General features: G+C 44.9%; 1 protein-coding gene across 1 annotated transcript in view; it reads right to left on the minus strand.

The window, feature by feature from the left end:
- LOC106574937 (receptor tyrosine-protein kinase erbB-4) overlaps positions 1-27,970 on the minus strand; it is a 534,764-nt gene that overhangs the window by 151,460 nt on the left and 355,334 nt on the right. Inside the window, exons 4-9 of the mRNA XM_082963634.1 lie at positions 15,577-15,711; positions 13,477-13,542; positions 9,792-9,910; positions 8,093-8,234; positions 5,938-6,051; positions 111-237 (exon numbers count right to left, since the gene is read on the minus strand). Of these exons, the coding sequence (XP_082819760.1) occupies positions 111-237; positions 5,938-6,051; positions 8,093-8,234; positions 9,792-9,910; positions 13,477-13,542; positions 15,577-15,711 (703 nt within the window). The remainder of the gene's footprint in view (positions 1-110; positions 238-5,937; positions 6,052-8,092; positions 8,235-9,791; positions 9,911-13,476; positions 13,543-15,576; positions 15,712-27,970) is intronic.

Raw genomic sequence — 27,970 nt, forward strand, 5'->3', positions numbered from 1 at the left:
TTTGAGTCATACCAGTGGTATATTGTCTGACATACACACGGCTGGAATGTTGTTTCAGCCAATCAGCATCTAGGACCCAAACTACTAGGTTTATAATAAACAGTACATACCCTTTGATGCCGGTGATGAGGAAGATGAGGTTGCCGTTGATCTTGGTGCAGTTGACAAACATCTCTATGTTGCTGGCATCCACCGTCTGGGCTGTCTGCAGGCTGCCAGTCCCTATGCCGTCACACACTGGAACGCCCCCCCCCCCCCACACACACACACACACACACACACACACACACACACACACACACACACACACACACACACACACACACACACACACACACACACACACACACACACACACACACACACACACACAGCATTGACATTTCTGCAACATTCCTCTGTCCAAGTCACAAGCTCCTTCCAGTTCCAAATGTTTTACTATCACACATACAGTAGATCCACCCATTGTCCTACCAACGACCTTGGCATTTCTTTCCCTGGTCAAGGATGGATGCTCTCTCAAGTATTTTCCTTATAGACTCATTATTTGGTGCATTGGCAAGGGCCTTTTCCCTGCTCAACACATTCAGATTGCTCTGATGACTTGGAAGACTTACAAAAGCATGAGCCAATGGTAGTGTCCTAAATGGTACTCTATTCCTTATGTATAGTGCACTACTTTTGACCCGTACGGTACCCACAGGGCTCTGGCCAAACGTAGCGCACCACATAGGGCATAGGGTACCATTTGGGCCGTAGCAATCTGAGCCAATTCCCACCGGCTAATGAATTCATTACATTGGCATTAATTAAACGTATAGGCCGGAAGTAGAGCCAAGTGTTTCTGACAGAGGCCTGACCGGGATGAATATGGCTGGCGTTAACTGGTGGAACCAATTTTTGATTGTGATTTATACGAGCCATTTCAATACCTGAAATGTTAATTTGTTATCATTTCCAACAGGTCCTCTGGGCCATCTCTCATTACCCCTCCCATCCCCCTGACAGTATAATCAAGAGATGTGGAATCGATAGACACACATATCTCTGAGCACTAAGCCTGAGAAACATAATTCATCAGCATTGGGGAGGAGACAGAGAGGTAAGGGGTGGTATATGGGAGGAGACAGAGAAGTTAGGGGTGGTATAGACATCAGGATTGGTTAGGAGACAGAGAGGAAAGGGGTGGTATATGGGAGGAGACAGAGAGGAAAGGGGTGGTATATGGGAGGAGACAGAGAGGTAAGGGGTGGTATATGGGAGGAGACAGAGAAGTTAGGGGTGGTATAGACATCAGGATTGGTTAGGAGACAGAGAGGGAAGGGTGGTATATGGGAGGAGACAGAGAGGTTAGGGGTGGTATATGGGAGGAGACAGAGAGGTTAGGGGTGGTATATGGGAGGAGACAGAGAGGTTAGGGGTGGTATATGGGAGGAGACAGAGATGTAAGGGGTGGTATATGGGAGGAGACAGAGAGGTGTAAGGGGTGGTATATGGGAGGAGACAGAGAGGTAAGGGTTGGTATATGGGAGGAGACAGAGAAGTTAGGGGTGGTATAGACATCAGGATTGGTTAGGAGACAGAGAGGGAAGGGTGGTATATGGGAGGAGACAGAGAGGTTAGGGGTGGTATATGGGAGGAGACAGAGAGGTAAGGGGTGGTATATGGGAGGAGACAGAGAAGTTAGGGGTGGTATAGACATCAGGATTGGTTAGGAGACAGAGAGGGAAGGGGTGGTATATGGGAGGAGACAGAGAGGTAAGTGGTGGCATATGGGAGGAGACAGAGATGAAAGGGGTGGTATATGGGAGGAGACAGAGAGGTAAGGGGTGGTATATGGGAGGAGACAGAGAAGTTAGGGGTGGTATAGACATCAGGATTGGTTAGGAGACAGAAAGGAAAGGGGTGGTATATGGGAGGAGACAGAGAGGTAAGGGGTGGTATATGGGAGGAGACAGAGAGGTTAGGGGTGGTATTTTGGAGGAGACAGAGAAGTTAGGGGTGGTATAGACATCAGGATTGGTTAGGAGACAGAGAGGGAAGGGGTGGTATATGGGAGGAGACAGAGAGGTAATGGTGGCATATGGGAGGAGACAGAGAGAAGGGGTGGTATATGGGAGGAGACAGAGAGGTAAGGGGTGGTATATGGGAGGAGACAGAGAAGTTAGGGGTGGTATAGACATCAGGATTGGTTAGGAGACAGAAAGGAAAGGGGTGGTATATGGGAGGAGACAGAGAGGTAAGGGGTGGTATATGGGAGGAGACAGAGAAGTTAGGGGTGGTATATGGGAGGAGACAGAGAGGAAAGGGGTGGTATATGGGAGGAGACAGAGAGGGAAGGGGTGGTATATGGGAGGAGACAGAGAGGTTAGGGGTGGTATATGGGAGGAGACAGAGAGGAAAGGGGTGGTATATGGGAGGAGACAGAGAGGGAAGGGGTGGTATATAGGAGGAGACAGAGAGGTAAGGGGTGGTATATGGGAGGAGACAGAGAGGTTAGGGGTGGTATATGGGAGGAGACAGAGAGGTAAGGGGTGGTATATGGGAGGAGACAGAGAGGTAAGGGGTGGTATATGGGAGGAGACAGAGAGGTAAGGGGTGGTATATGGGAGGAGACAGAGAGGTAAGGGGTGGTATATGGGAGGAGACAGAGCGATAAATGGTGGTATATGGGAGGAGACAGAGAGGTAAGGGGTGGTATATGGGAGGAGACAGAGAGGTAAGGGGTGGTATATGGGAGGAGACAGAGAGGTAAGGGTGGTATATGGGAGAGAGAGAGGTAAGGGGTGGTATATGGGAGGAGACAGAGAGGTAAGGGGTGGTATATGGGAGGAGACAGAGAGGTAAGGGGTGGTATATGGGAGAGCAGAGAGGTAAGGGTGGTATATGGGAGGAGACAGAGAGGTAAGGGGTGGTATATGGGAGGAGACAGAGAGGTAGGGGTGGTATGGGGGAGACAGAGGTAGGTGGATATGGGAGGAGACAGAGAGGTAAGGGGTGGTATATGGGAGGAGACAGAGAGGTTAGGGGTGGTATATGGGAGGAGACAGAGAGGTAAGGGGTGGTATATGGGAGGAGACAGAGAGGTAAGGGGTGGTATATGGGAGGAGACAGAGAGGTAAGGGGTGGTATATGGGAGGAGAGAGAGGTAAGGGGTGGTATATGGGGGAGACAGAGGTAAGGTGGTATATGGGAGGAGACAGAGAGGTAAGGGGTGGTATATGGGAGGAGACAGAGAGGTAAGGGGTGGTATATGGGAGGAGACAGAGAGGTAAGGGGTGGTATATGGGAGGAGACAGAGAGGTAAGGGGTGGTATATGGGAGGAGACAGAGAGGTAAGGGGTGGTATATGGGAGGAGACAGAGAGGTAAGGGGTGGTATATGGGAGGAGACAGAGAGGTAAGGGGTGGTATATGGGAGGAGACAGAGAGGTAAGGGGTGGTATATGGGAGGAGACAGAGAGGTAAATGGTGGCATATGGGAGGAGACAGAGATGAAAGGGGTGGTATAGACATCAGGATTGGTTAGGAGACAGAGAGGTTAGGGGTGGTATATGGGAGGAGACAGAGAGGTAAGGGGTGGTATATGGGAGGAGACAGAGAGGTAAGGGGTGGTATATGGGAGGAGACAGAGAAGTTAGGGGTGGTATAGACATCAGGATTGGTTAGGAGACAGAGAGGTTAGGGGTGGTATATGGGAGGAGACAGAGAGGTAAGGGGTGGTATATGGGAGGAGACAGAGAGGTAAGGGGTGGTATATGGGAGGAGACAGAGAAGTTAGGGGTGGTATAGACATCAGGATTGGTTAGGAGACAGAGAGGTTAGGGGTGGTATATGGGAGGAGACAGAGAGGTAAGGGGTGGTATATGGGAGGAGACAGAGAAGTTAGGGGTGGTATATGGGAGGAGACAGAGAAGTTAGGGGTGGTATAGACATCAGGATTGGTTAGGAGACAGAGAGGGAAGGGGTGGTATATGGGAGGAGACAGAGAGGTAAGGGGTGGTATATGGGAGGAGTCAGAGAGGTAAGGGGTGGTATATGGGAGGAGACAGAGAGGTAAGGGGTGGTATATGGGAGGAGACAGAGAGGTAAGGGGTGGTATATGGGAGGAGACAGAGAGGTAAGGGGTGGTATATGGGAGGAGACAGAGAGGTAAGGGGTGGTATATGGGAGGAGCTGGGAGGTAAGGGGTGATATAGACATCAGGATTGGTTAGGAGACAGAGAGGGAAGGGGTGATACAGACATAAAATAATGAATAGTGGAATATTCATTATTGGGGAAGGTTTAAGAAATGTTCAGTACTACTGGGAGAAATGTGAGTTCTGGTATGTGGGTACATTTGGGTCAGATGTCATTATGGTGGTACAGTATGTGGGTACCTTTGGGACAGATGTCATTATGGGGGTACCTTTGGGACAGATGTCATTATGGTGGTACAATATGTGGGTACCTTTGGGACAGATATCATTATGGTGGTACAGTATGTGGGTACCTTTGGGACAGATGTATTATGGGGGTACCTTTGGGACAGATGTCATTATGGGGGTACAGTATGTGGGTACCTTTGGGACAGATGTCATTATGGTGGTACAGTATGTGGATACCTTTGGGACAGATGTCATTATGGGGGTACAGTATGTGGGTACCTTTGGGACAGATGTAATTATGGTGGTACAGTATGTGGATACCTTTGGGACAGATGTCATTATGGGGGTACAGTATGTGGATACCTTTGGGACAGATGTCATTATGGTGGTACAGTATGTGGGTACCTTTGGGACAGATCTCATTATGGTGGTACAGTATGTGGGTACCTTTGGGACAGATATCATTATGGTGGTACAGTATGTGGGTACCTTTGGGACAGATGTCATTATGGTGGTACAGTATGTGGGTACCTTTGGGACAGATATCATTATGGTGGTACAGTATGTGGATACCTTTGGGACAGATGTCATTATGGGGGTACATTATGTGGGTACCTTTGGGACAGATGTCATTATGGGGGTACAGTATGTGGTACCTTTGGGATAGATGAAATTATGGTGGTACGGTGTGTGGGTACCTTTGGGACAGATATCATTATGGGGGTACCTTTTGGACAGATATCATTATGGGGGCACCTTTGGGACAGATATCATTATGGTGGTACAGTATGTGGGTACCTTTGGGACAGATGTCATAATGGCGGTACAGTATATGGGTACCTTTGGGACAGATGTAATTATGGCGGTACAGTATGTGGGTACCTTTGGGACAGATGTCATAATGGCGGTACAGTATGTGGGTACCTTTGGGACAGATGTAATTATGGCGGTACAGTATGTGGGTACCTTTGGGACAGATATCATTATCCTGGTACAGTATGTAGGTACCTTTGGGACAGATAAAATTATGGGGGTACAGTATGTGGGTACCTTTGGGACAGATGTCATTATGGGGGTACATTATGTGGGTACCTTTGGGACAGATGTCATTATGGGGGTACAGTATGTGGTACCTTTGGGATAGATGAAATTATGGTGGTACGGTGTGTGGGTACCTTTGGGACAGATATCATTATGGGGGTACCTTTTGGACAGATATCATTATGGGGGCACCTTTGGGACAGATATCATTATGGTGGTACAGTATGTGGGTACCTTTGGGACAGATGTCATAATGGCGGTACAGTATGTGGGTACCTTTGGGACAGATGTAATTATGGCGGTACAGTATGTGGGTACCTTTGGGACAGATATAATTATCCTGGTACAGTATGTAGGTACCTTTGGGACAGATAAAATTATGGGGGTACAGTATGTGGGTACCTTTGGGACAGATGTCATTATGGGGGTACAGTATGTGGGTACCTTTGGGACAGATGTCATTATCGTGATACAGTATGTGGGTACCTTTGGGACAGATGAAATTATGGGGGTACAGTATGTGGGTACCTTTGGGACAGATGTCAGTGCAGGGGATGCACATCTTGATGCGGTTCTCCTCCACTTCCATCTTGTTGCTGGGACAAGCCCTCACACAGGAGCTGTGGTCCACCACAAAGTTATCTGGGACACAACACACAGATATACACTAACTTTACTCTACATGTTGCAGAAACGCTTCCACAGGGCTGTCCTAGATGGTTGTGTATAACTTTACACTACACATTACAGAAACTCTTCCACAGGGCTGTCCTAGATGGTTGTGTATAACTTTACTCTACACGTTACAGAAACTCTTCCACAGAGCTGTCCTAGATGGTTGTGTATAATTTTACTCTACACGTTACAGAAACTCTTCCACAGAGCTGTCCTAGATGGTTGTGTATAACTTTACTCTACACGTTGCAGAAACTCTTCGACAGGGCTGTCCTAGATGGTTGTGTATAACTTTACTCTACACGTTGCAGAAACTCTTCGACAGGGCTGTCCTAGATGGTTGTGTATGTAACGGCCGTCGTCAGAATGAGACCAAGGTGCAGCGGAGGATGTGTTCATCTTGAAATTTAATGCAAAAATGAACACTTTACAAATTAAACAAAAATGACAGCCGACAGTTCCGTCAGGTACTTACAACTAAACAGAAAGCATTCACCCACAAACCCCAAAGGAAAAACACACCTGTCCTGATTGAGAGCCATACACGGCCGAAACAAAGAAAACCACCAACACAGAAAAAGAAACCTAGAACTATGTCACACCCTGCCTAACCAAAAATAGAGAACAAAAAACCCTCTCTATGGCCAGGGCGTTACAGTGTATAACTTTACTCTACAAGTTACAGAAACTCTTCCACAGGGCTGTCCTAGATGGTTGTGTATAACTTTACTCTACAAGTTACAGGCTGCCTACGTATGACTCTCAATCAGCAACAACGATCTACACCTGTTCCTGATTGAGAGCCATACACGGCCGAAACAAAGAAAACCACCAACACAGAAAAAGAAACCTAGAACTATGTCACACCCTGGCCTAACCAAAAATAGAGAACAAAAAACCCTCTCTATGGCCAGGGCGTTACAGTGTATAACTTTACTCTACAAGTTACAGAAACTCTTCCACAGGAGTGGGACAAAATCCCTCCTGAGATGGTTGTGCATAACCTGGCTCGCCAAGCTACAAGAAATATCTGACCACAGGGCTGTGCCAACAGGGGTTGTGCCACCAACTGTACTACAGTGCATGAAACTCTTCCACAGGGCTGTCTAGAAGGCTTGTGTATACCTCATTACAATGCTACATCGTTACAGTAACATCTTCCACAGGGCTGTCCTGGATGTTTTTGTGGTGATGCATGTCTCTCGCTGTTCAGATCCACCTGACCATTGAAATTATAGTACTGATCAATAGTCTTTGTAAGAGGGCAAACAGGTACAAACATCAGCACGGGATCAAATACTTGTGGCCCCCACTGTATGCATGGTGTGGGTCATCGGTCATGCCACCGTTATGCATGGTGTGGGTCATGGGTCATGTCAGCTGTTATGCATGTTGTGGGTCATGGGTCATGGGTCATGCCAGCGTTATGCATGGTGTAGGTTCATGGGTCATGGGTCATGCCAGCGTTATGCATGGTGTGGGTCATGGGTCATGGGTCATGCCAGCAGTATGCATGGTGTGGGTCATGGATCATGCCAGCGTTATACATGGTGTGGGTCAAGGGTCATGCCAGCAGTATGCATGGTGTGGGTCATGGGTCATGCCAGCGTTATGCATGGTGTAGGTCAGGGGTCATGGGTCATGCCAGCGTTATGCATGGTGTGGGTCATGGGTCATGGGTCATGCCAGCAGTATGCATGGTGTGGGTCATGGGTCATGCCAGCGTTATACATGGTGTGGGTCAAGGGTCATGCCAGCAGTATGCATGGTGTGGGTCATGCCAGCGTTATACATGGTGTGGGTCATGCCAGCGTTATACATGGTGTGGGTCAAGGGTCATGCCAGCGTTATACCTGGTGTGGGCGGGTCATGCCAGCGTTATACATGGTGTGGGTCAAGGGTCATGCCAGCATTATACATGGTGTGGGTCAGGCCAGTGTTATACATGGTGTGGGTCAAGGGTCATGCCAGCATTATGCATGGTATGGGTCAGGTAACCAGTTCTTACGGGGACACTTCTCCACACAGAAGGATCCATAGGTGTACTTGGCCCGTGGGTTGGATTCCAGCTGGAAGGTGGTGGGGTTGTACACAAAGGGCTGGGGGCACTGGGTCACACACGCCCCGCTGTCGTTGAAGTTGGTGCAGGCCTGGAGAGGAAACATTAGGAACATGCACATAGTCTGAGGGTATAGGAGCGTGGGGTAGGACTCAATTGAACCAGCCACAGTAATGTACATTGATGTGGTCTTTGTTTAGAAATGTGGAAGCATGTACGTGTTAGAGCAGTCTACCCGGTAGTGGTACATTTTACAACAGACTACCCTAAACCATATGGTGATTTTACTTCACAGTGGGATACAGAGCTATTATATAAATACTACAAGGTGGGTTAGATGTGATTGAGCCCTGAGGAACACAAGGACACACCACTGTTTACTGTTTACTACATGATCAGTTGTTTTTAGCCAGGTTTAATCATATTACAGTATACAGGTCAAAACACTCTAATCCTCCAGGTCAAACTGGATCTGCAACCAAAACACTGTTATCCTCCAGGTCATACTGTATCTGCAGCCAAAACACTCTTATCCTCCAGGTCATACTGTAACTGCAGCCAAAACACTCTTATCCTCCAGGTCATACTGTAACTCCAGCCAAAACACTCTTATCCTCCAGGTCATTCTAGATCTACAGCCAAAACACTCATCCTCCAGGTCATTCTGGATCTGCAGCCAAAACACTCTTATCCTCTAGGTCATACTGTAACTGCAGCCAAAACACTCTTATCCTCCAGGTCATACTGTAACTGCAGCTAAAACACTCTTATCCTCCAGGTCATACTGTAACTGCAGCCAAAACACTCTTATCCTCCAGGTCATACTGGATCTGCAGCCAAAACACTCTTATCCTCCAGGTCATACTGGATCTGCAGCCAAAATACTCTTATCCTCCAAGCCTCCAGACACACCATATATGAGTCAACTATGAGTCAAATAGAAGCCATTGATCCAAAGCCTAAATGGTGAAATGTTTTTCTCATAAAACTGTGAACTTGTCTGTCGTCAATGTTTGCGACCTGTAATAGCGACTAGTAATTGAATTGGATAAGGCTCTATAAGTTACAACTGTAATATCGCTCTGTTAGTAGAAAACATACCTTCATTAAATGAACAGAAAATATTAGGGGATGAAGGTTCATAATTACAATAATAAATTAGCCATTTGGTTGTTTCATCTGAGGAGGAGCAAGTAGACTTCTACAGTCTATTAAACACACAGAGATGTGTCTTTCAGTAACTGGGGAATTAGAGAATTTGTGTGAATTCTGTTGTTATGTTGGGAGAGTAATGTGTGTGTGTGTGTGTTTGTGTGTGTGAGGGGGGTTAACTGTGGATAACTGTCTGTAGGTGTCTGTGTGTATGTGCCGGGCATCTGTGTGTGTGTGTGTGTGTGTGTGTGTGTGTGTGTGTGTGTGTGTGTGTGTGTGTGTGTGTGTGTGTGTGAGTGTGTGAGAGGGGGTTAACTGTGGATAACTGTCTGTAGGTGTCTGTGTGTATGCGCCGGGCATCTGTGTGAGCGTGTGCGTGTGTGTGTGTGTGTGTGTGTGTGTGTGTGTGTGTGTGTGTGTGTGTGTGTGTGTGTGTGTGTGTGTGTGTGTGTGTGTGTGTGTGTGTGTGTGTGTGTGTGTGTGTGTGTCCACGTACGAAGCAGTCTGTGTCCTTGGGTCCCGAGCAGCCTCCAGCACACTCCCTGTGGCAGCAGTTACTGACGTAGGGGCCGAAGCAACGGCCGTCACACTGCTCAGCACACACAGTCTTGGTCACTGTGGAGAGCACAGGGTTTACATTACTGACACAGGTATACGCACACACACACACACACACGCACACACACACAATGCACTGCCAGTTATATAGTGTAAGTTATAGCTCTCCATAGAAAATGCCTGATATGGAATGTGGTCAATGCTAAATCAATCCCTACACCCCTGTTTTATGACACTGGGTTTATATCCTGTTGAGAAGAGAGGAGGATCCCAACAACACACACACACTTCACACAGTGGCATAATAATTCTGGGTTGTCAAAGCCTTGTGTTTAAGTGCTCACTTCCTGTCCCTCTGTGTGGGAACATAATGAAGCGGTAGGACAGAAAGCTGAGGAGCTCTTAGCTCTCTTATTCTGACTGAGGAACCGCAGAGAAAAGACCAATCACTCTCTATGGTGCTCTATGACGACTGGAGTTCACCCTGTCATTACACAGAGCAGTGTTACTGTGAACTCCTCCACTGCTTGATCTCTCTCTGTTTCTCTCACTCTCTCTCTTTCTCTTTGTTTCTCTCTCTCTGTTTCTCTCTCTCTCTCTGTTTCTCTCTCTCTGTTTCTCTCTCTGTTTCTCTCTCTCTGTTTCTCTCTCTGTTTCTCTCTCTGTTTCTCTCTCTGTTTCTCTCTCTGTTTCTCTCTCTCTGTTTCTCTCTCTGTTTCTCTCTCTGTTTCTCTCTCTCTGTTTCTCTCTCTGTTTCTCTCTCTGTTTCTCTCTCTCTGTTTCTCTCTCTGTTTCTCTCTCTGTTTCTCTCTCTCTGTTTCTCTCTCTGTTTCTCTCTCTGTTTCTCTCTCTGTTTCTCTCTCTCTGTTTCTCTCTCTCTGTTTCTCTCTCTGTTTCTCTCTCTGTTTCTCTCTCTGTTTCTCTCTCTGTTTCTCTCTCTGTTTCTCTCTCTCTCTGTTTCTCTCTCTGTTTCTCTCTCTGTTTCTCTCTCTGTTTCTCTCTCTCTGTTTCTCTCTCTGTTTCTCTCTCTGTTTCTCTCTCTGTTTCTCTCTCTGTTTCTCTCTCTGTTTCTCTCTCTCTGTTTCTCTCTCTCTGTTTCTCTCTCTGTTTCTCTCTCTCTGTTTCTCTCTCTGTTTCTCTCTCTCTGTTTCTCTCTCTGTTTCTCTCTCTGTTTCTCTCTCTGTTTCTCTCTCTGTTTCTCTCTCTGTTTCTCTCTCTCTGTTTCTCTCTCTCTGTTTCTCTCTCTCTGTTTCTCTCTCTGTTTCTCTCTCTGTTTCTCTCTCTGTTTCTCTCTCTGTTTCTCTCACTCTCTCTCTTTCTCTTTGTTTCTCTCTCTCTGTTTCTCTCTCTCTGTTTCTCTCTCTGTTTCTCTCACTCTCTCTCTTTCTCTTTGTTTCTCTCTCTCTGTTTCTCTCTCTGTTTCTCTCTCTGTTTCTCTCTCTCTGTTTCTCTCTCTCTGTTTCTCTCTCTTTGTTTCTCTCTCTCTGTTTCTCTCTCTCTGTTTCTCTCTCTGTTTCTCTCACTCTTTCTCTTTCTCTTTGTTTCTCTCTCTCTGTTTCTCTCTCTGTTTCTCTCTCTGTTTCTCTCTCTGTTTCTCTCTCTGTTTCTCTCACTCTCTCTCTTTCTCTTTGTTTCTCTCTCTCTGTTTCTCTCTCTCTGTTTCTCTCTCTGTTTCTCTCACTCTCTCTCTTTCTCTTTGTTTCTCTCTCTCTGTTTCTCTCTCTGTTTCTCTCTCTGTTTCTCTCTCTCTGTTTCTCTCTCTCTGTTTCTCTCTCTTTGTTTCTCTCTCTCTGTTTCTCTCTCTCCGTTTCTCTCTCTGTTTCTCTCTCTGTTTCTCTCTCTGTTTCTCTCTCTGTTTCTCTCTCTCTCTTTCTCTTTGTTTCTCTCTCTCTGTTTCTCTCTCCGTTTCTCTCTCTGTTTCTCTCTCTGTTTCTCTCTCTGTTTCTCTCTCTCTGTTTCTCTCTCTGTTTCTCTCTCTCTGTTTCTCTCTCTGTTTCTCTCTCTGTTTCTCTCACTCTCTCTCTTTCTCTTTGTTTCTCTCTCTCTGTTTCTCTCTCTGTTTCTCTCACTCTCTCTCTTTCTCTTTGTTTCTCTCTCTCCGTTTCTCTCTCTGTTTCTCTCTCTGTTTCTCTCTCTGTTTCTCTCTCTGTTTCTCTCTCTCTGTTTCTCTCTCTGTTTCTCTCTCTCTGTTTCTCTCTCTCTGTTTCTCTCTCTGTTTCTCTCTCTGTTTCTCTCTCTCTGTTTCTCTCTCTGTTTCTCTCTCTGTTTCTCTCTCTCTGTTTCTCTCTCTCTGTTTCTCTCTCTGTTTCTCTCTCTGTTTCTCTCTCTGTTTCTCTCTCTGTTTCTCTCTCTCTGTTTCTCTCTCTGTTTCTCTCTCTGTTTCTCTCTCTGTTTCTCTCTCTCTGTTTCTCTTTGTTTCTCTCTCTCTGTTTCTCTCTCTCTGTTTCTCTCTCTCTGTTTCTCTCTCTCTTTCTCTTTGTTTCTCTCTCTCTGTTTCTCTCTCTCTGTTTCTCTCTCTGTTTCTCTCTCTGTTTCTCTCTCTGTTTCTCTCTCTCTGTTTCTCTCTCTGTTTCTCTCTCTGTTTCTCTCTCTGTTTCTCTCTCTGTTTCTCTCTCTGTTTCTCTCTGTTTCTCTCTCTGTTTCTCTCTCTGTTTCTCTCTCTCTGTTTCTCTCTCTGTTTCTCTCTCTGTTTCTCTCTCTCTGTTTCTCTCTCTGTTTCTCTCTCTGTTTCTCTCTCTGTTTCTCTCTCTGTTTCTCTCTCTGTTTCTCTCTCTCTGTTTCTCTCTCTGTTTCTCTCTCTGTTTCTCTCTCTCTGTTTCTCTCTCTGTTTCTCTCTCTGTTTCTCTCTCTGTTTCTCTCTCTCTGTTTCTCTCTCTCTGTTTCTCTCTCTGTTTCTCTCTCTGTTTCTCTCTCTGTTTCTCTCTCTGTTTCTCTCTCTGTTTCTCTCTCTGTTTCTCTCTCTGTTTCTCTCTCTCTCTGTTTCTCTCTCTGTTTCTCTCTCTGTTTCTCTCTCTGTTTCTCTCTCTCTGTTTCTCTCTCTGTTTCTCTCTCTGTTTCTCTCTCTGTTTCTCTCTCTCTGTTTCTCTCTCTGTTTCTCTCTCTGTTTCTCTCTCTGTTTCTCTCTCTGTTTCTCTCTCTGTTTCTCTTTGTTTCTCTCTCTCTGTTTCTCTCTCTGTTTCTCTCTCTCTTTCTCTTTGTTTCTCTCTCTCTGTTTCTCTCTCTCTGTTTCTCTCTCTCTGTTTCTCTCTTTGTTTCTCTCTCTCTGTTTCTCTCTCTCTGTTTCTCTCTCTCTGTTTCTCTCTTTGTTTCTCTCTCTGTTTCTCTCACTCTTTCTCTCTTTCTCTTTGTTTCTCTCTCTCTGTTTCTGTCTCTGTTTCTCTTTCGTTCTCTCTCTCTCTTTCTGTTTATCTCTCTCCTTCTCTCTCTTTCTCTTTGTTTCTCTCTCTCTGTTTCTCTCTCTTTCTCGCTCTCTCTCTTTGTTCTCTCTCTCTTGCTCTCTCTGACCTTGTGTGTGTGTGTGTGTGTGTGCGGTGTGTGTGTGTGTGTGTGTGTGTGTGTGTGTGTGTGTGTGTGTGTGTGTGTGTGTGTGTGTGTGTGTGTGTGTGTGTGTGTATAATACGTACAGCTTTGGCACTGATCGTCCTGATGGCCCCAGCAGCGTCCGTTACAAGAGCGATGACATCGTTTGCCTGCGGACCACACACACACACACACACACACACACACACACAACATGTCAGATAACCATCCACACACACACACACACACACACACACACACACACACACACACACACACACACACACACACACACACACACACACACACACACACACACACACACACACACACACACACACACACACACACACACACAAACCTCCATCCTCCATCCTGCCACCCACAAACATCCTCTCACCACTCGCTTACCGTTCACCCCTAAACAAACCCTTTCTCAGAAACCACCCCCACACACACCCACTTTCAGTGAGTGGGTGAGTGTGCTCTGAGAGTGGGTGAGTGTGCTCTGAGAGTGGGTGAATGTGCTCTGAGTGTGGATGAGTGTGCTCTGAGTGTGGGTGAGTGTGCTCTGAGAGTGGGTGAGTGTGCTCTGAGAGTGGGTGAGTGTGCTCTCATTGTTCTCGCTGGCTCTCTCTGGGTCTACAGTAAGTATGAGGGACAAGGATCCACTCCCCAGTCAAGTCATCTCTCTCAGGCAAAAAGTGGGGACATGACACATAACAGTTATCATAGCCCACCGTCAGTGAGCGTGAATGGGCCTGTCATCATCAGGCTTTAATTGACTGTGTGGTAATTACATGCTGAAGTGGAGGGCTGAGTGAATGTCACCCTTGGCCCCCTGCCTGCCTGTGAAATTACGCCTCGCTCACTCCAAAAATGATTATGTTAAATAGCGACCCAATCTGGCAACCTCAAAGAAAGCCCTCAATCTGGCAACCTGGGCTCCCACACACACCGAGCCACTCTCTCATTTTATGCCAACTCTTATTGTCTTATACTCCCTCTCCTCTGTCCTCTCCTCTGTCCTCTCTTCTGTCCTCTCTTCGGTCCTCTCCTCTGTCCTCTCCTCTGTCCTCTCCTCTGTCCTCTCCTCTGTCCTCTCCTCTGTCCTCTCCTCTGTCCTCTCCTCTGTTCTCTCCTCTGTCCTCTCCTCCATCTTCTTATCTGTCCTCTCTTCTATGCTCTCTTTTGTCCTCTCCTCTGTCATCTCATCTGTCCTCTCATCTGTCCTCTCTTCTGTCCTCTCCTCTGTTCTCTCCTCTGTCCTCTCCTCCATCTTCTTATCTGTCCTCTCTTCTATGCTCTCTTTTGTCCTCTCCTCTGTCATCTCATCTGTCCTCTCTTCTGTCCTCTCTTCTGTCCTCTCTTCTGTCCTCTCCTCTGTTCTCTCCTCTGTTCTCTCCTCTGTCCTCTCTTCTTTTTCTTCTTCTAACATCTCAAACAGACATGATAGTGAAGGACACCTTGTGGAGAGAAACTACATGCTCAGTCGAGCGTTGTGTGACATTTCGTGGTCATACGTGCTGTTTTTAGTGGTCACTGTGACATTCAGTGACATTTTCTACACTGATATTGAATGCATATCATGCCCTCACTTTTCCTTGGCATACAAGGGAGGGGAAAACAAATTGAAAATGTGGAGAAGGTTTGGGGGAGTGGACTTGGAACTAAAATGGCGATGTGTTTTGACACACAATGGCCGGTAGCCAATGGCTGTGTGTTTTGACACACAATGGCCGGTAGCCAATGGCTGTGTGTTTTGATACACAATGGCCGGTAGCCAATGGCTGTGTGTTTTGATACACAATGGCCAGTAGCCATATCAGTGTTCCAAACACTTTCAAAGGAGCTGGCTGTCAGCTTTAGTGAGCTTTATGTGCAGCTGAGACAGAATCACCATGGGCCTGGCTGCATAGCAACACAACCCAACCACCTCCATGTGTTTAATCACTGATCTATTGTGATGCTGCTTCCAACTCACCTTCAGCAAAACAGAGAAAAAGGATACAAACAAAGGAACATTTTAACAATATCATTTGTATGAAACTGAGGAAACATGTAAGCGTGTGAAGGTGTGAAGGTGTGACGGTGTGTGTGTGTATAGTGTGCACCTTGGAAGTTTAGAGAAGCATCCTTCAATATTTTTATCAGCACCTCGACCACCCCTCCCTCTCAGCGTTGTGGTTTCTCCCCATACTCACATCCAAGGCCACTGTTGTTGGACGGTACCACCAAGAGCTCAGCTTGGGGGTTCTTGATGATGTCTCTCCAGTGGATGGTGTCGGCGTGGCACAGGAACTTGTTCTGGTCAACATAAACCCCCCCGTTCAGGATCTCTGTGCAGAGAAGGACACATGTATACACATAATAAGCACATAACCATTAACATGTGTGTGTGTGTGTGTGTGTGTGTGTGTGTGTGTGTGTGTGTGTGTGTGTGTGTGTGTGTGTGTGTGTGCGTGCGCGTGTGTGTGTGTGTTTGTGTGCATGTGCGTGTTGGTGTATGTACGTATATGTGTGTGTGTGTGCTCTTGTTTGTGTATGTATGTATGTATGTATGTATGTATGTATGTATGTATGTATGTATGTATGTATGTATGTATGTATGTATGTATGTATGTATGTGTGTGTGTATGTATGTGTGTACATGTTAGAGCAGAACATCAATGCATGAAGGTTACCCCTGACCTTTCCTGAACATGCTATGCATTTCTTTATTTCGAATCCCTGCAGATGGAAACTATTGACTCAATGTGAAAAGGTAAACATGTTGTTGTGATAAGGCCAGGTATGCAGGCCTACCCTCCAGCAGTATTCACTAGACTACTCCATCCTGTTATGTAGTGTTTACTGTCGCTTCTGAAAGGCGTCCATTGTTGATATGCTTTCATGCTACATCTACAAAGCTTCCCCTCCATCTACAAAGAGATGTATCCTCACTCAATGAATTCCTAGAAAATTCCATTTTCCCCCGTGACCTACTCCAGATACAGAAAGAAGCACACACAGCGGATAAAGGAAGGCTTTGGGTTAAACCCCCTCTTACGGTATTTCACTAATAGCAATAATATGTTTCTGTCGAAGGGTTTATAGCCCTCACCAGATGTCTGCATAGAGAACCAGAACAATCTGGAATCCCTTACATATATCACTGTCTTTATATGACAATGTGCAAGTCAATTACAGGATTTGGACTCAAATCAATCATGTAGTTCCTCTCTGGATGAATCTCAAGATAACAGTAGAGTTTGTGTGGGTGTGTGTGTGTGTGTGTGTGTGTGTGCATGCACACATCTCTATGTGTGTGTGTTTGTGAGTGCGTGCGTGTGTGTGTGTGTGTGCATGCACACATCTCTATTCTGATTCTTTTCATTAACTATGACAAGGGTGTTCCCAGAACCAGGGGTCATCATGGATGATACACACCACACACACAGAGTGTGTGTGTGTGTGCATGCACACATCTCTATGTGTGTGTGTGTGTGTGTGTGTGTGTGTGTGTGTGTGTGTGTGTGTGTGTGTGTGTGTGTGTGTGTGTGTGTGTGTGTGTGTGTGTGTGTGTGTGTGTGTGTGTGTATCATCCATGATGACCCCTGGTTCTGGGAACACCCTTGTCATAGTTAATGAAAATAATCAGAATTTATAATCCAGATTGGGCCGGATTAGGAAACATGCTCCACCAGTATATTATAGTCTCTGAACAGATTAGCAGCATATGAAAATATAAAGATGAGGAATATTCAGATATTCAGAAATGTGGCGAAGTGGGGGAAGCTAATCATTATGAAGGAAATGGCATGATTGAAACAAGGAACTCTCCCGTGGATAAAGATAAACTCAATTTTCTTCAAAGTATTTGACATGCCGGCGGTCTCCCTCGCCGGGGGATGGTCTATCATTGCAATTTCATCTACTAATATCGCCTCGCACAAAGCACGATTTTATCAAAGGGATGTTTTACATGTAAATGTATCAGACTGTTATAAGAGAACATTCTGTACCAATTACAATGGTATGCATGGAGCCCAGATATTCATGGTATTTGTCTCTTATTCAATAATAGAATGTGATTCAATGGAGAATAGTCAGGAGGATGTTCAGGATTGTGGCAAAAGTATGTTGATTAGATTCTCCCTGGATTGTTGATGCTGGGAGAACTTCTCCATCACATTGTCCTCACAGAAATATGCTTACTCTGGATGACTTCTAAGATTCTATGGATGTCTTCTTAGATTCTATGACTGTCTTCTTAGATTCTATGGATGTTTTCTAAGATTCTATGGATGTCTTCTTAGATTCTATTGATGTCATCTTAGATTCTATGACTGTCTTCTAATATTCTATGGACGTCTTCTAAGATTCTATGGATGTCTTCTAATATTCTATGGATGGCTTCTTAGATTCTATGACTGTCTTCTAATATTCTATGGACGTCTTCTTAGATTCTATGGATGTCTTCTTAGATTCTATGACTGTCTTCTTAGATTCTATGGATGTCTTCTTAGATTCTATGGATGTCTTCTAAGATTCTATGAATGTCTTCTTAGATTCTATGACTGTCTTCTAATATTCTATGGACGTCTTCTTAGATTCTATGGATGTCTTCTTAGATTCTATGACTGTCTTCTAAGATTCTATGGATGTCTTCTTAGATTCTATGAATGTCTTAGATTCTATGGACGTCTTCTTAGATTCTATGGGATGTCTTCTTAGATTCTATGGATGTCTTCTGAGATCATCTACAGTATTATCTGACACAATATCAGAAACCACAGAGATAGCAGTGAGGAGGAAGAAGAGAGGATGTGAGTCATGTGCAGGACCTCCATGACAGCAGCCCATTAGTCAATGACAAAATAGTATCCTTTCACTGTACAGAAACAGTTTGAAGAGTCTGAGGGCGAGATAGGGAGGAACTCTGAAAGTCTCCATTTCTCTGTCCATGGGGCCGGGACGGTAACTCCTAGGGAATTGACGGGGCAGTACTCACTGTACGCCCTCCTGTTACGATCTATCCATTAAAATGGTGTGCTCTATGGCCAGCTCTTCATTGGGGGTGAGCGCCGCCTCATACCATCGCTGATTGACGAGGTAGTTGTAAAACCCATCACCTTGGAGAGCGAGATAGGGGGAGGGAGGGGAGAGGGAGAGAAAGAGAGAGTGTGAAAGAGAGAGAGGGGGGAGGGAGGGGAGAGGGAGAGAGAGAGAGTGTGTGAAAGAGAGAGAGGGGGAGGAGAGAGAGAGAGAAAGTGTGAGAGACAGAGAGGGGGAGGAAGGGGAGAGGGAGAGAGAGAAAGAAAGGAAGGATAGAGAGAGGATTCATGGAGAGCCTTGAACACCCCAGACCATCCATTCACTGTCTACCTGCTTGCAGTGAACATTATTTGACCTTCTTGATGGATGTTTACAGTACATTACTGTACAGGGCTGTTGAGGACATTGAGTTGCTGCATCCTACATGACCAGTGTGGATTCCATAGGGATCTATGAGAGACAGGCCATTAGAGATGGGATTGAGGGAGCGAATCAGCAGCAGGCGTTTCTCTCAGATCCCGCCTAATTGGACGATGTAAGGCCATGGGCATTCAGGGCTTCAAAGGACATTATTCATTGGCTGTTGAATGAGGGGTTGCTTCCAACCACTTGTTATCCTTTGAAATCCCAGAACACAAATAAATGAAGAGGTTCTAGATGATTATATTCTTTGTGTGTGGCTATGTGGCATACGTTAGGATCACGTTATCTTAACCCATGTGTGGTGGGCATGTTTTTGTTATTCACCTAATGTTCTGATGGTCCCACAACATTATTCTGTTTTTAAAACAACACAGCCATAACGATTTACGTAAAAAATACTTCATACTTAGACGTTGACTTATATCAATTAGAAGCAATATAGACATCATCCATGGTTAATATTTACCTCTGCTAGATCACATTATCAATAAAAGCCCTATTCGTTATTTTAGTGTTGATAAAATGTGTTTTTTTGTAAACAAAAGCTAAACTAGTTAAATAAAGGTTAAATAAAAAAATTAAAACATTTAAAAAAGAACTGAACAAATTGGAAGGACAAATTTTACACATAGTATTTTATGGAAATGATATATGAGCCCCATTGAACACAAATTAAGGCCGGACAGAGGTTTACTGTATTTGTGTTGCAAATGTATTACTTTGTCTTCCTGTCCTTTTTGGGTCCACACACATCACAGCGCTTCTTCTTTGTCACTTTGGTAACAATGATTTGGGAGACAGGTGCAGGAATGTGTAATAGGGTTTCTTATTATACCCCAAATTACAGCGTGCCGTGTAAAGGCACGGGCCAGTTGCCGCTGCTGAAGTTGCGGCGGCGTCGGACGGGCCAGTAGAAGTGGCGTCGGACGGACCGGTTGTGGTGGCGTTGGACGGGCCAGTTGTGGCTGCTGAAGTTGCGGGGGTGCCGGACGGACCAGTCGCAGCATCGTCGGATGGTCCATTCTCGCTGTGTCCCTCAATGTTCGATTATTCTGTCACGTTGGTAGCAATGATTTGGGAGACAGGTGCAGGAATGCATAATAGTTTGTTTTATTATACCCCAAATTACGGCGTGCCGTGTAAAGGCACAGGGACGAAGACCAAACAAACACTATACAAAACACAGGGTAGAAACCCAAACAAAAGAGCGAGGAGTACCTCGAATAACTACACACGAGCACAAAGATTAACACACGGGATGAGACCCGTAATCATCTACACAATCCACATGGGCATGAAAGCCAAAACACACAGCACAGGTACTCACACGCACCAAGGGACATTGCAACAATAATCGACATCACCATGGTGAACAAAGGGCACATATATACAAATACAATCAGTGGGAATAGGGGCCAGGTGTGCACAATGAAAGTTCCAGAGGGATCCATGACATTCTTGTTGCTACCGGCTGCAATCTAGAATGATGAAAACATTTAGTTCAGGAATTTTACTAACATTTCCTCACTCACTCACTCACATATTTAGTTACAGCAGGCCAAGGTAAGAGAGTCAGACACACACACATGCAACAACATCACTCACACTTAGTTCCGGTATTGGAGTTGTTGGTTCTGTGGGTCGGGCGGATGGGGCACCAGCATCCTCCTCCTGAATCCTTTTGCAGCTGTAGCCAGTCACCAGATTGTCTAAATTGTCCACCCCTCCTTTTGTGGCATTGTAATCCATTGATTTCTGTTTTTTGATGTTCCTGGCCACAGATTCTCCCATCCCTATGCAGCGCACTCATGAGTACCACATTTTTGCCTTTCTTTGGCACTCAGAACACTAGGGACGTGTCGGCCATGAACACAAACTTAGAGGAATTGATAGGCCTGTTCCGTGTATTCAACAGCTGAGGTGGGAGCTCTGGCTTGTTATTTCGTACTGTTCCTACCATCATCAGCTTCCTCTTGAGGAGCTCCTGTCCCAGCTAGTGCGAATTAAAAAAGTTATTGCAAGTGATGTTGCGGCCACAGAGTCCCTGTGTTACTTCCAGGACAACCCACATCCCTTGGTTCTTCTCAGGGGCTCCTCCATCTGGCTTCCACATATACACTTGCAAGTTCCCCACATATGATGAAGTAGCATCACAGGCAGCCCAGATCTTGATTCCAAATTTTGCGGGTTTAGACAGTATGTACTGTCTGAAGGGGCAGCGGCACCTAAATAGTATAAGCTGCTCATCAACAGCAACATTGGGACAGGGTTGTAAAACAGGGGAAGGTGGTCCACCCACTTCTCCCACACTGACCTGATTGCGGCTAGCTTGTCTCTCTGCCGCCGAGCTGGTCTAGTGTCTCTGTTATCGAAGCTGATAATCCTGTAAATAATGTGGAAGTTTTCCAGAGACATTTTTGCAAAGAAAGGTTCTCTGCCAGTTTCTGCATCCCACATGGACGCAGAAACAGCCACGCTCAAGGTACTAAACGATATCATAACAACCATGGATAAAAGACAGTACTGTGCAGCCATCTTCATCTACCTGGCCAAGGCTTTCGACTCTGTCAATCACCGTATTCTTATCGGCAGACTCAATAGCCTTGGTTTCTCAAATGACTGCCTCGCCTGGTTCACCAACTACTTCGCAGACAGAGTTCAGTATGTCAAATCGGAGGGCCTGTTGTCCGGACCTCTGGCAGTCTCTATGGGGGTACCACAGGGTTCAATTCTCAGGCCGATTCTTTTCTCTGTATATATCAATGATGTCGCTCTTGCTGTGGATGATTCACTGATCCACCTCTATGCAGATGACACCATTCTGTATACATCTGGCCCTTCTTTGGACACTGTGTTAACTAACCTGCAAACGAGCTTCAATGCCATACAACACTCCTTCCGTGGCCTCCAACTGCTCTTAAACGCTAGTAAAACCAAATTCATGCTTTTCAACCGTTTGCTGCCCGCACCCGCCCGGCCGACTAGCATCACTACGCTGGACGGTTCTGACCTAGAATATGTGGACAACTACAAATACCTAGGTGTCTGGCTAGACTGTAAACTCTCCTTCCGGACTCATATTAAACATCTCCAATCCAAAATCAAATCTAGAATCGGCTTTCTATTTCGTTTCAAAGTCTTCTTCACCTACGCCGCCTGTCACGCCCTGACCATAGAGAGCCCTTGGTTCTCTATGGTGTTTAGGTCAGAGCGTGACTAAGGGGGTGTTCTAGTCATTCTATTTCAATATTGGTGAGTTGTATGGTTCCCAATTAGAGGCAGCTGGTAATCGTTGCCTCTAATTGGGGATCATATTTAGAAAGCCCTTTCTCCCACCTGCTTTGTGGGATATTGTTTCAGTTAGTGCTGTACTTCACGTTCATTGGATGTTTTGCTGTTTTTTGTTGTTTCACTGTGAATTAAAATTATGTGGAACTCAACTCACGCTGCGCCTTGGTCCGCTCTGTACGACGATCGTGACACCGCCAAACTTACCCTAGTAAAACTGACTATCATACCGATCCTCGACTTCGGCGATGTCATCTACAAAATAGCTTCCAATACTCTAGTCAGGAAACTGGATGCAGTCTATCACAGTGCCATCAGTTTTGTTACCAAAGCCCCTTTTACCACCCACCACTGCGACCTGTATGCTCTAGTCGGCTGGCCCTCGCTACATATTCGTCGCCAGACCGACTGGCTCCAGGTCATTTATAAGTCTATGCTAGGTAAAGCTCCGCCTTATCTCAGCTCACTGGTTACGATAACAACACCCACTCGTAGCACGCGCTCCAGCAGGTATATCTCACTGGTCATCCCCAAAGCCAACACCTCCTTTGGCCGCCTTTCCGTCCAGTTCTCTGCTGCCAGTGGCTGGAACGAATTGCAAAAATCGCTGAAGCTGGAGACTTATATTTCCCTCACTAACTTTAAACATCAGCTATCTGAGCAGCTAACCGATCGTTGCAGCTGTACATAGTCCATCTGTAAATAGCCCACCCAAGATTGGAATCAGGATTGGAAATGATGCAGACATTTACATTGATGGAAGCAACATTCTTTCTGCAATATTAAGCTGATCCACCCCTTAAAGAAAAAAAAAGAAAGAAAATAAATAGCCCACCTAATCTACATACCTCATCCCCATATTGTTTTTATTTACTTTTCTGCTCTTTTACACACCAGTATCTCTACTTGCACATCATCATCTGCTCATTTATCACTCCAGTGTTAATCTGCTAAATTGTAATTACATTGCTACTATGGCCTATTTATTGTCTTACCACCTCACGCCATTTGCACACACTGTATATAGACTTTCTTTTTTTCGATTGAGTTATTGACTGTACCCTTGTTTATTCCATGTGTAACTCTGTGTTGTTGTTTGTGTCACACTGCTTTGCTTTATCTTGGCCAGGTCACAGTTGTAAATGAGAACTTGTTCTCAACTAGCTTACCTGGTTAAATAAAGGTGAAATAAAAAATAAAAAATAAATTAAGTGGCTGGGGTAGAGTGTGGGAAAATACATATTTGTTTTACAATGTATCAAAAACATCTATTGTAATAACACTCTGCAGGCTCCCGCAAGACATTGTGTAGTTTCAAACACTACAAAGGGTAAAGAGTGAGAGAAAAGCAGGAGACAGGCTGACAGGCAGGGAGACAGACAGGTTCTTGGTGCTATGTTGAAACAGCAGGTCCAGGGAGGAGGACGACAGAGTGAAGGCACACAACAAACCTTTTTGTTTCATTTTTACTTGTTTTCACCTACACACACACTTTTCCACACTTTCATTTCCCTCGGGTCCAGTGGACCAGAACGACACATATGTAATATAAATGTGTAGGGGGGGTCCGGTGGACCAGAACACCATATATGTAATATCAATGTGTAGGGGGGTCCGGTGGACCAGAACACCACATATGTAATATAAATGTGTAGGGGGGGTCCAGTGGAACAGAACACCACATATGTAATATAAATGTGCAGGGGGGTCCAGTGGACCAGAACACCACATTTGTAATATAAATGTGTAGGGGGGTCCAGTGGACCAGAACACCACATATGTAATATAAATGTGCAGGGGGGTCCAGTGGACCAGAACACCACATATGTAATATAAATGTGCAGGGGGGTCCAGTGGACCAGAACACCACATATGTAATATAAATGTGTAGAGGGTGCACAGTGTGCAGTCAATGAAAATGTGTTATTTTACATGTTCTTCACAGAAAATTAGCCAAGGCCAATGAGTCTCAGGTTGAAGAAATAACTAACTGTATAATTTTTCTTTGAGTAAACATTGAAAATGGCTCCCATAGACCCGAACAAAACACAAGGGTTAAGAGTCGGTGCGGTGGTGGGTTGTTGTGTCCCCTGTTCGCTTTGAATCAAAGATACTCATCACAATGCTAAATGATGCATGTTATTTTAGGGCTTTTGTCCCTGGTATTGCACATCAGTGGCTATATTTGATGTCGAATGCTCAAAGGGTTCTCATAGCAGAGCCTGTACACGCACCAGACAAAGGCAGTTGTTGATTGGACGTCAACATCCAATCAACAACTACATTTGGTTGATATTTAGAAGTCAACAAACGGGAAATGAAATTGAAACCAAACCTTGAAACCCTGTTGTTTAATTGTGCTTGGAATCTAGGTTTAAACAATGTGGACAGCCTCCCAATAATAATGTAAATAATATATACACGGCCCTCTCCTAGTCTCTCCACTCCTCTTTGGTCTTAGACTGTTATGCCTGCTCCAATACGCCATGTAATATCGTCTGTGACTCTCTCTCCAATACACCATGTAATATCGTCTGTGACTCTCTCTCCAATACACCATGTAATATCGTCTGTGTCTCTCTCCAATACACCATGTAATATCGTCTGTGACTCTCTCTCCAATACACCATGTAATATCGTCTGTGACTCTCTCTCCAATACACCATGTAATATCGTCTGTGTCTCTCTCTCCAATACACCATGTAATATCTTCTGTGTGTCTCAGTCTCTCTCTCTCCAATACACCATGTAATATCTTCTGTCTCTCTCTCTCCAATACACCATGTAATATCTTCTGTGTGTCTCAGTCTCTCTCTCTCCAATACACCAAGTAATATCTTCTGTCTCTCTCTCCAATACACCATGTAATATCTTCTGTGTCTCTCTCTCCAATACACCATGTAATATCTTCTGTGTGTCTCAGTCTCTCTCTCTCCAATACACCATGTAATATCTTCTGTCTCTCTCTCTCCAATACACCATGTAATATCTTCTGTCTCTCTCTCTCCAATACACCATGTAATATCTTCTGTGTGTCTCAGTCTCTCTCTCTCCAATACACCAAGTAATATCTTCTGTCTCTCTCTCCAATACACCATGTAATATCTTCTGTGTCTCTCTCTCCAATACACCATGTAATATCTTCTGTGTGTCTCTCTCTCCAATACACCATGTAATATCTTCTGTCTCTCTCTCTCCAATACACCACGTAATATCTTCTGTGTGTCTCTCTCTCCAATACACCATGTAATATCTTCTGTCTCCCTCTCTCTCTCTCCAATACACCATGTAATATCTTCTGTCTCTCTCTCCAATACACCATGTAATATCTTCTGTCTCCCTCTCTCTCTCTCCAATACACCATGTAATATCTTCTGTCTCTCTCTCCAATACACCATGTAATATCTTCTGTGTCTCTCTCTCCAATACACCATGTAATATCTTCTGTCTCTCTCTCCAATACACCATGTCATATCTTCTGTCTCTCTCTCCAATACACCATGTAATATCTTCTGTCTCTCTCTCTCCAATACACCATGTAATATCTTCTGTCTCTCTCTCCAATACACCATGTAATATCTTCCGTCTCTCTCTCTCTCTCTCTCTCTCTCTCCAATACACCATGTAATATCTTCTGTCTCTCTCTCTCTCTCTCCAATACACCATGTCATATCTTCTGTCTCTCTCTCCAATACACCATGTAGTATCTTCTGTCTCTCTCTCTCTCTCTCTCTCTCTCTCTCTCTCTCCAATACACCATGTAATATCTTCTGTCTCTCTCTCTCTCTCTCCAATACACCATGTAATATCTTCTGTCTCTCTCTCTCCAATACACCATGTAATATCTTCCGTCTCTCTCTCTCTCTCTCTCTCTCCAATACACCATGTAATATCTTCTGTCTCTCTCTCTCTCTCTCTCCAATACACCATGTAATATCTTCTGTGTCTCTCTCTCAGTCTCTCTCTCTCCAATACACCATGTAATATCTTCTGTCTCTCTCTCTCCAATACACCATGTAATATCTTCTCTCTCTCTCTCTCCAATACACCATGTAATATCTTCTGTGTCTCTCTCTCCAATACACCATGTAATATCTTCTGTCTCTCTCTCTCAGTCTCTCTCTCTCCAATACACCATGTAATATATTCTCTCTCTCTCTCTCTCCAATACACCATGTAATATCTTCTGTCTCTCTCTCTCCAATACACCATGTAATATCTTCTGTCTCTCTCTCTCAGTCTCTCTCTCTCCAATACACCATGTAATATCTTCTCTCTCTCTCTCTCCAATACACCATGTAATATCTTCTGTCTCTCTCTCCAATACACCATGTAATATCTTCTGTGTCTCTCTCTCCAATACACCATGTAATATCTTCTGTGTCTCTCTCTCCAATACACCATGTAATATCTTCTGTGTTCTCAGTTTCTTCTCTCAGTCTCTCTCTCTCCAATACACCATGTAATATCTTCTGTCTCTCTCTCCAATACACCATGTAATATCTTCTGTGTGTCTCTCTCTCCAATACACCATGTAATATCTTCTGTGTCTCTCTCTCTCCAATACACCATGTAATATCTTCTGTTTCTCTCTCTCCAATACACCATGTAATATCTTCTGTTGCTCTCTCTCCTCCCACCTGTTCCTCTCTCTCTCTCCAATACACCATGTAATATCTTCTGTCTCCCTCTCCTCCCCTCTGTGTCTCTCTCTCCAATACACCATGTAATATCTTCTGTCTCCCTCTCTCTCTCTCCAATACACCACGTAATATCTTCTGTGTCTCTCTCTCCAATACACCATGTCATATCTTCTGTCTCCCTCTCTCTCTCCAATACACCATGTCATATCTTCTGTGTCTCTCTCTATCTCTCTCCAATACACCATGTAATATCTGCTGTGTCTCTCTCTCTCTCTCTCCAATACACCATGTAATATCTTCTCTCTCTCTCTCTTTCAGTCTCTCAGTGTCTCACTTGGTCTCTCTCTCTCTCTCCCAATTCAATTCTATTTCAATTTAAGGGCTTTATTGGCAAGCAAGTGAAATAGATAATAAACAAAAGTTAAATAAACAATACTATCTCTCTCTCTGTGTGTGCCTCTCTCTCTCTCTCTCCCACTCACTCACTCATTCACTCACTCACTCACTCACTCACTCACTCACTCACTCACTCACTCACTCACTCACTCACTCACTCACTCACTCATCACTCACTCACTCACTCACTCACTCACTCACTCACTCACTCACTCACTCACTCACTCACGCACTCTCTCACGCTCTCTCGCACTCTCTCTCAGTCTCACTATCTCAGTCTCTCTCAGTCTCTCTCAGTCTCTCTCTCTGTATATATATATATATATACTGCTCAAAAAAATAAAGGGAACACTTAAAAAACACATCCTAGATCTGAATGAAAGAAATAATCTTATTAAATACTTTTTTCTTTACATAGTTGAATGTGCTGACAACAAAATCACACCAAAATAATCAATGGAAATCCAATTTATCAACCCATGGAGGTCTGGATTTGGAGTCACACTCAAAATTAAAGTGGAAAACCACACTACAGGCTGATCCAACTTTGATGTAATGTCATTAAAACAAGTCAAAATGAGGCTCAGTAGTGTGTGTGGCCTCCACGTGCCTGTATGACCTCCCTACAACGCCTGGGCATGCTCCTGATGAGGTGGCGGATGGTCTCCTGGGGGATCTCCTCCCAGACCTGGACTAAAGCATCCGCCAACTCCTGGACAGTCTGTGGTGCAACGTGGCGTTGGTGGATGGAGCGAGACATGATGTCCCAGATGTGCTCAATTGGATTCAGGTCTGGGGAACGGGCGGGCCA

The sequence above is a fragment of the Salmo salar genome, chromosome 17 (assembly GCF_965601325.2).
Source record: "Salmo salar chromosome 17, fSalSal1, whole genome shotgun sequence".
In the NCBI taxonomy this organism is placed as follows: Eukaryota; Metazoa; Chordata; class Actinopteri; order Salmoniformes; family Salmonidae; genus Salmo; species Salmo salar.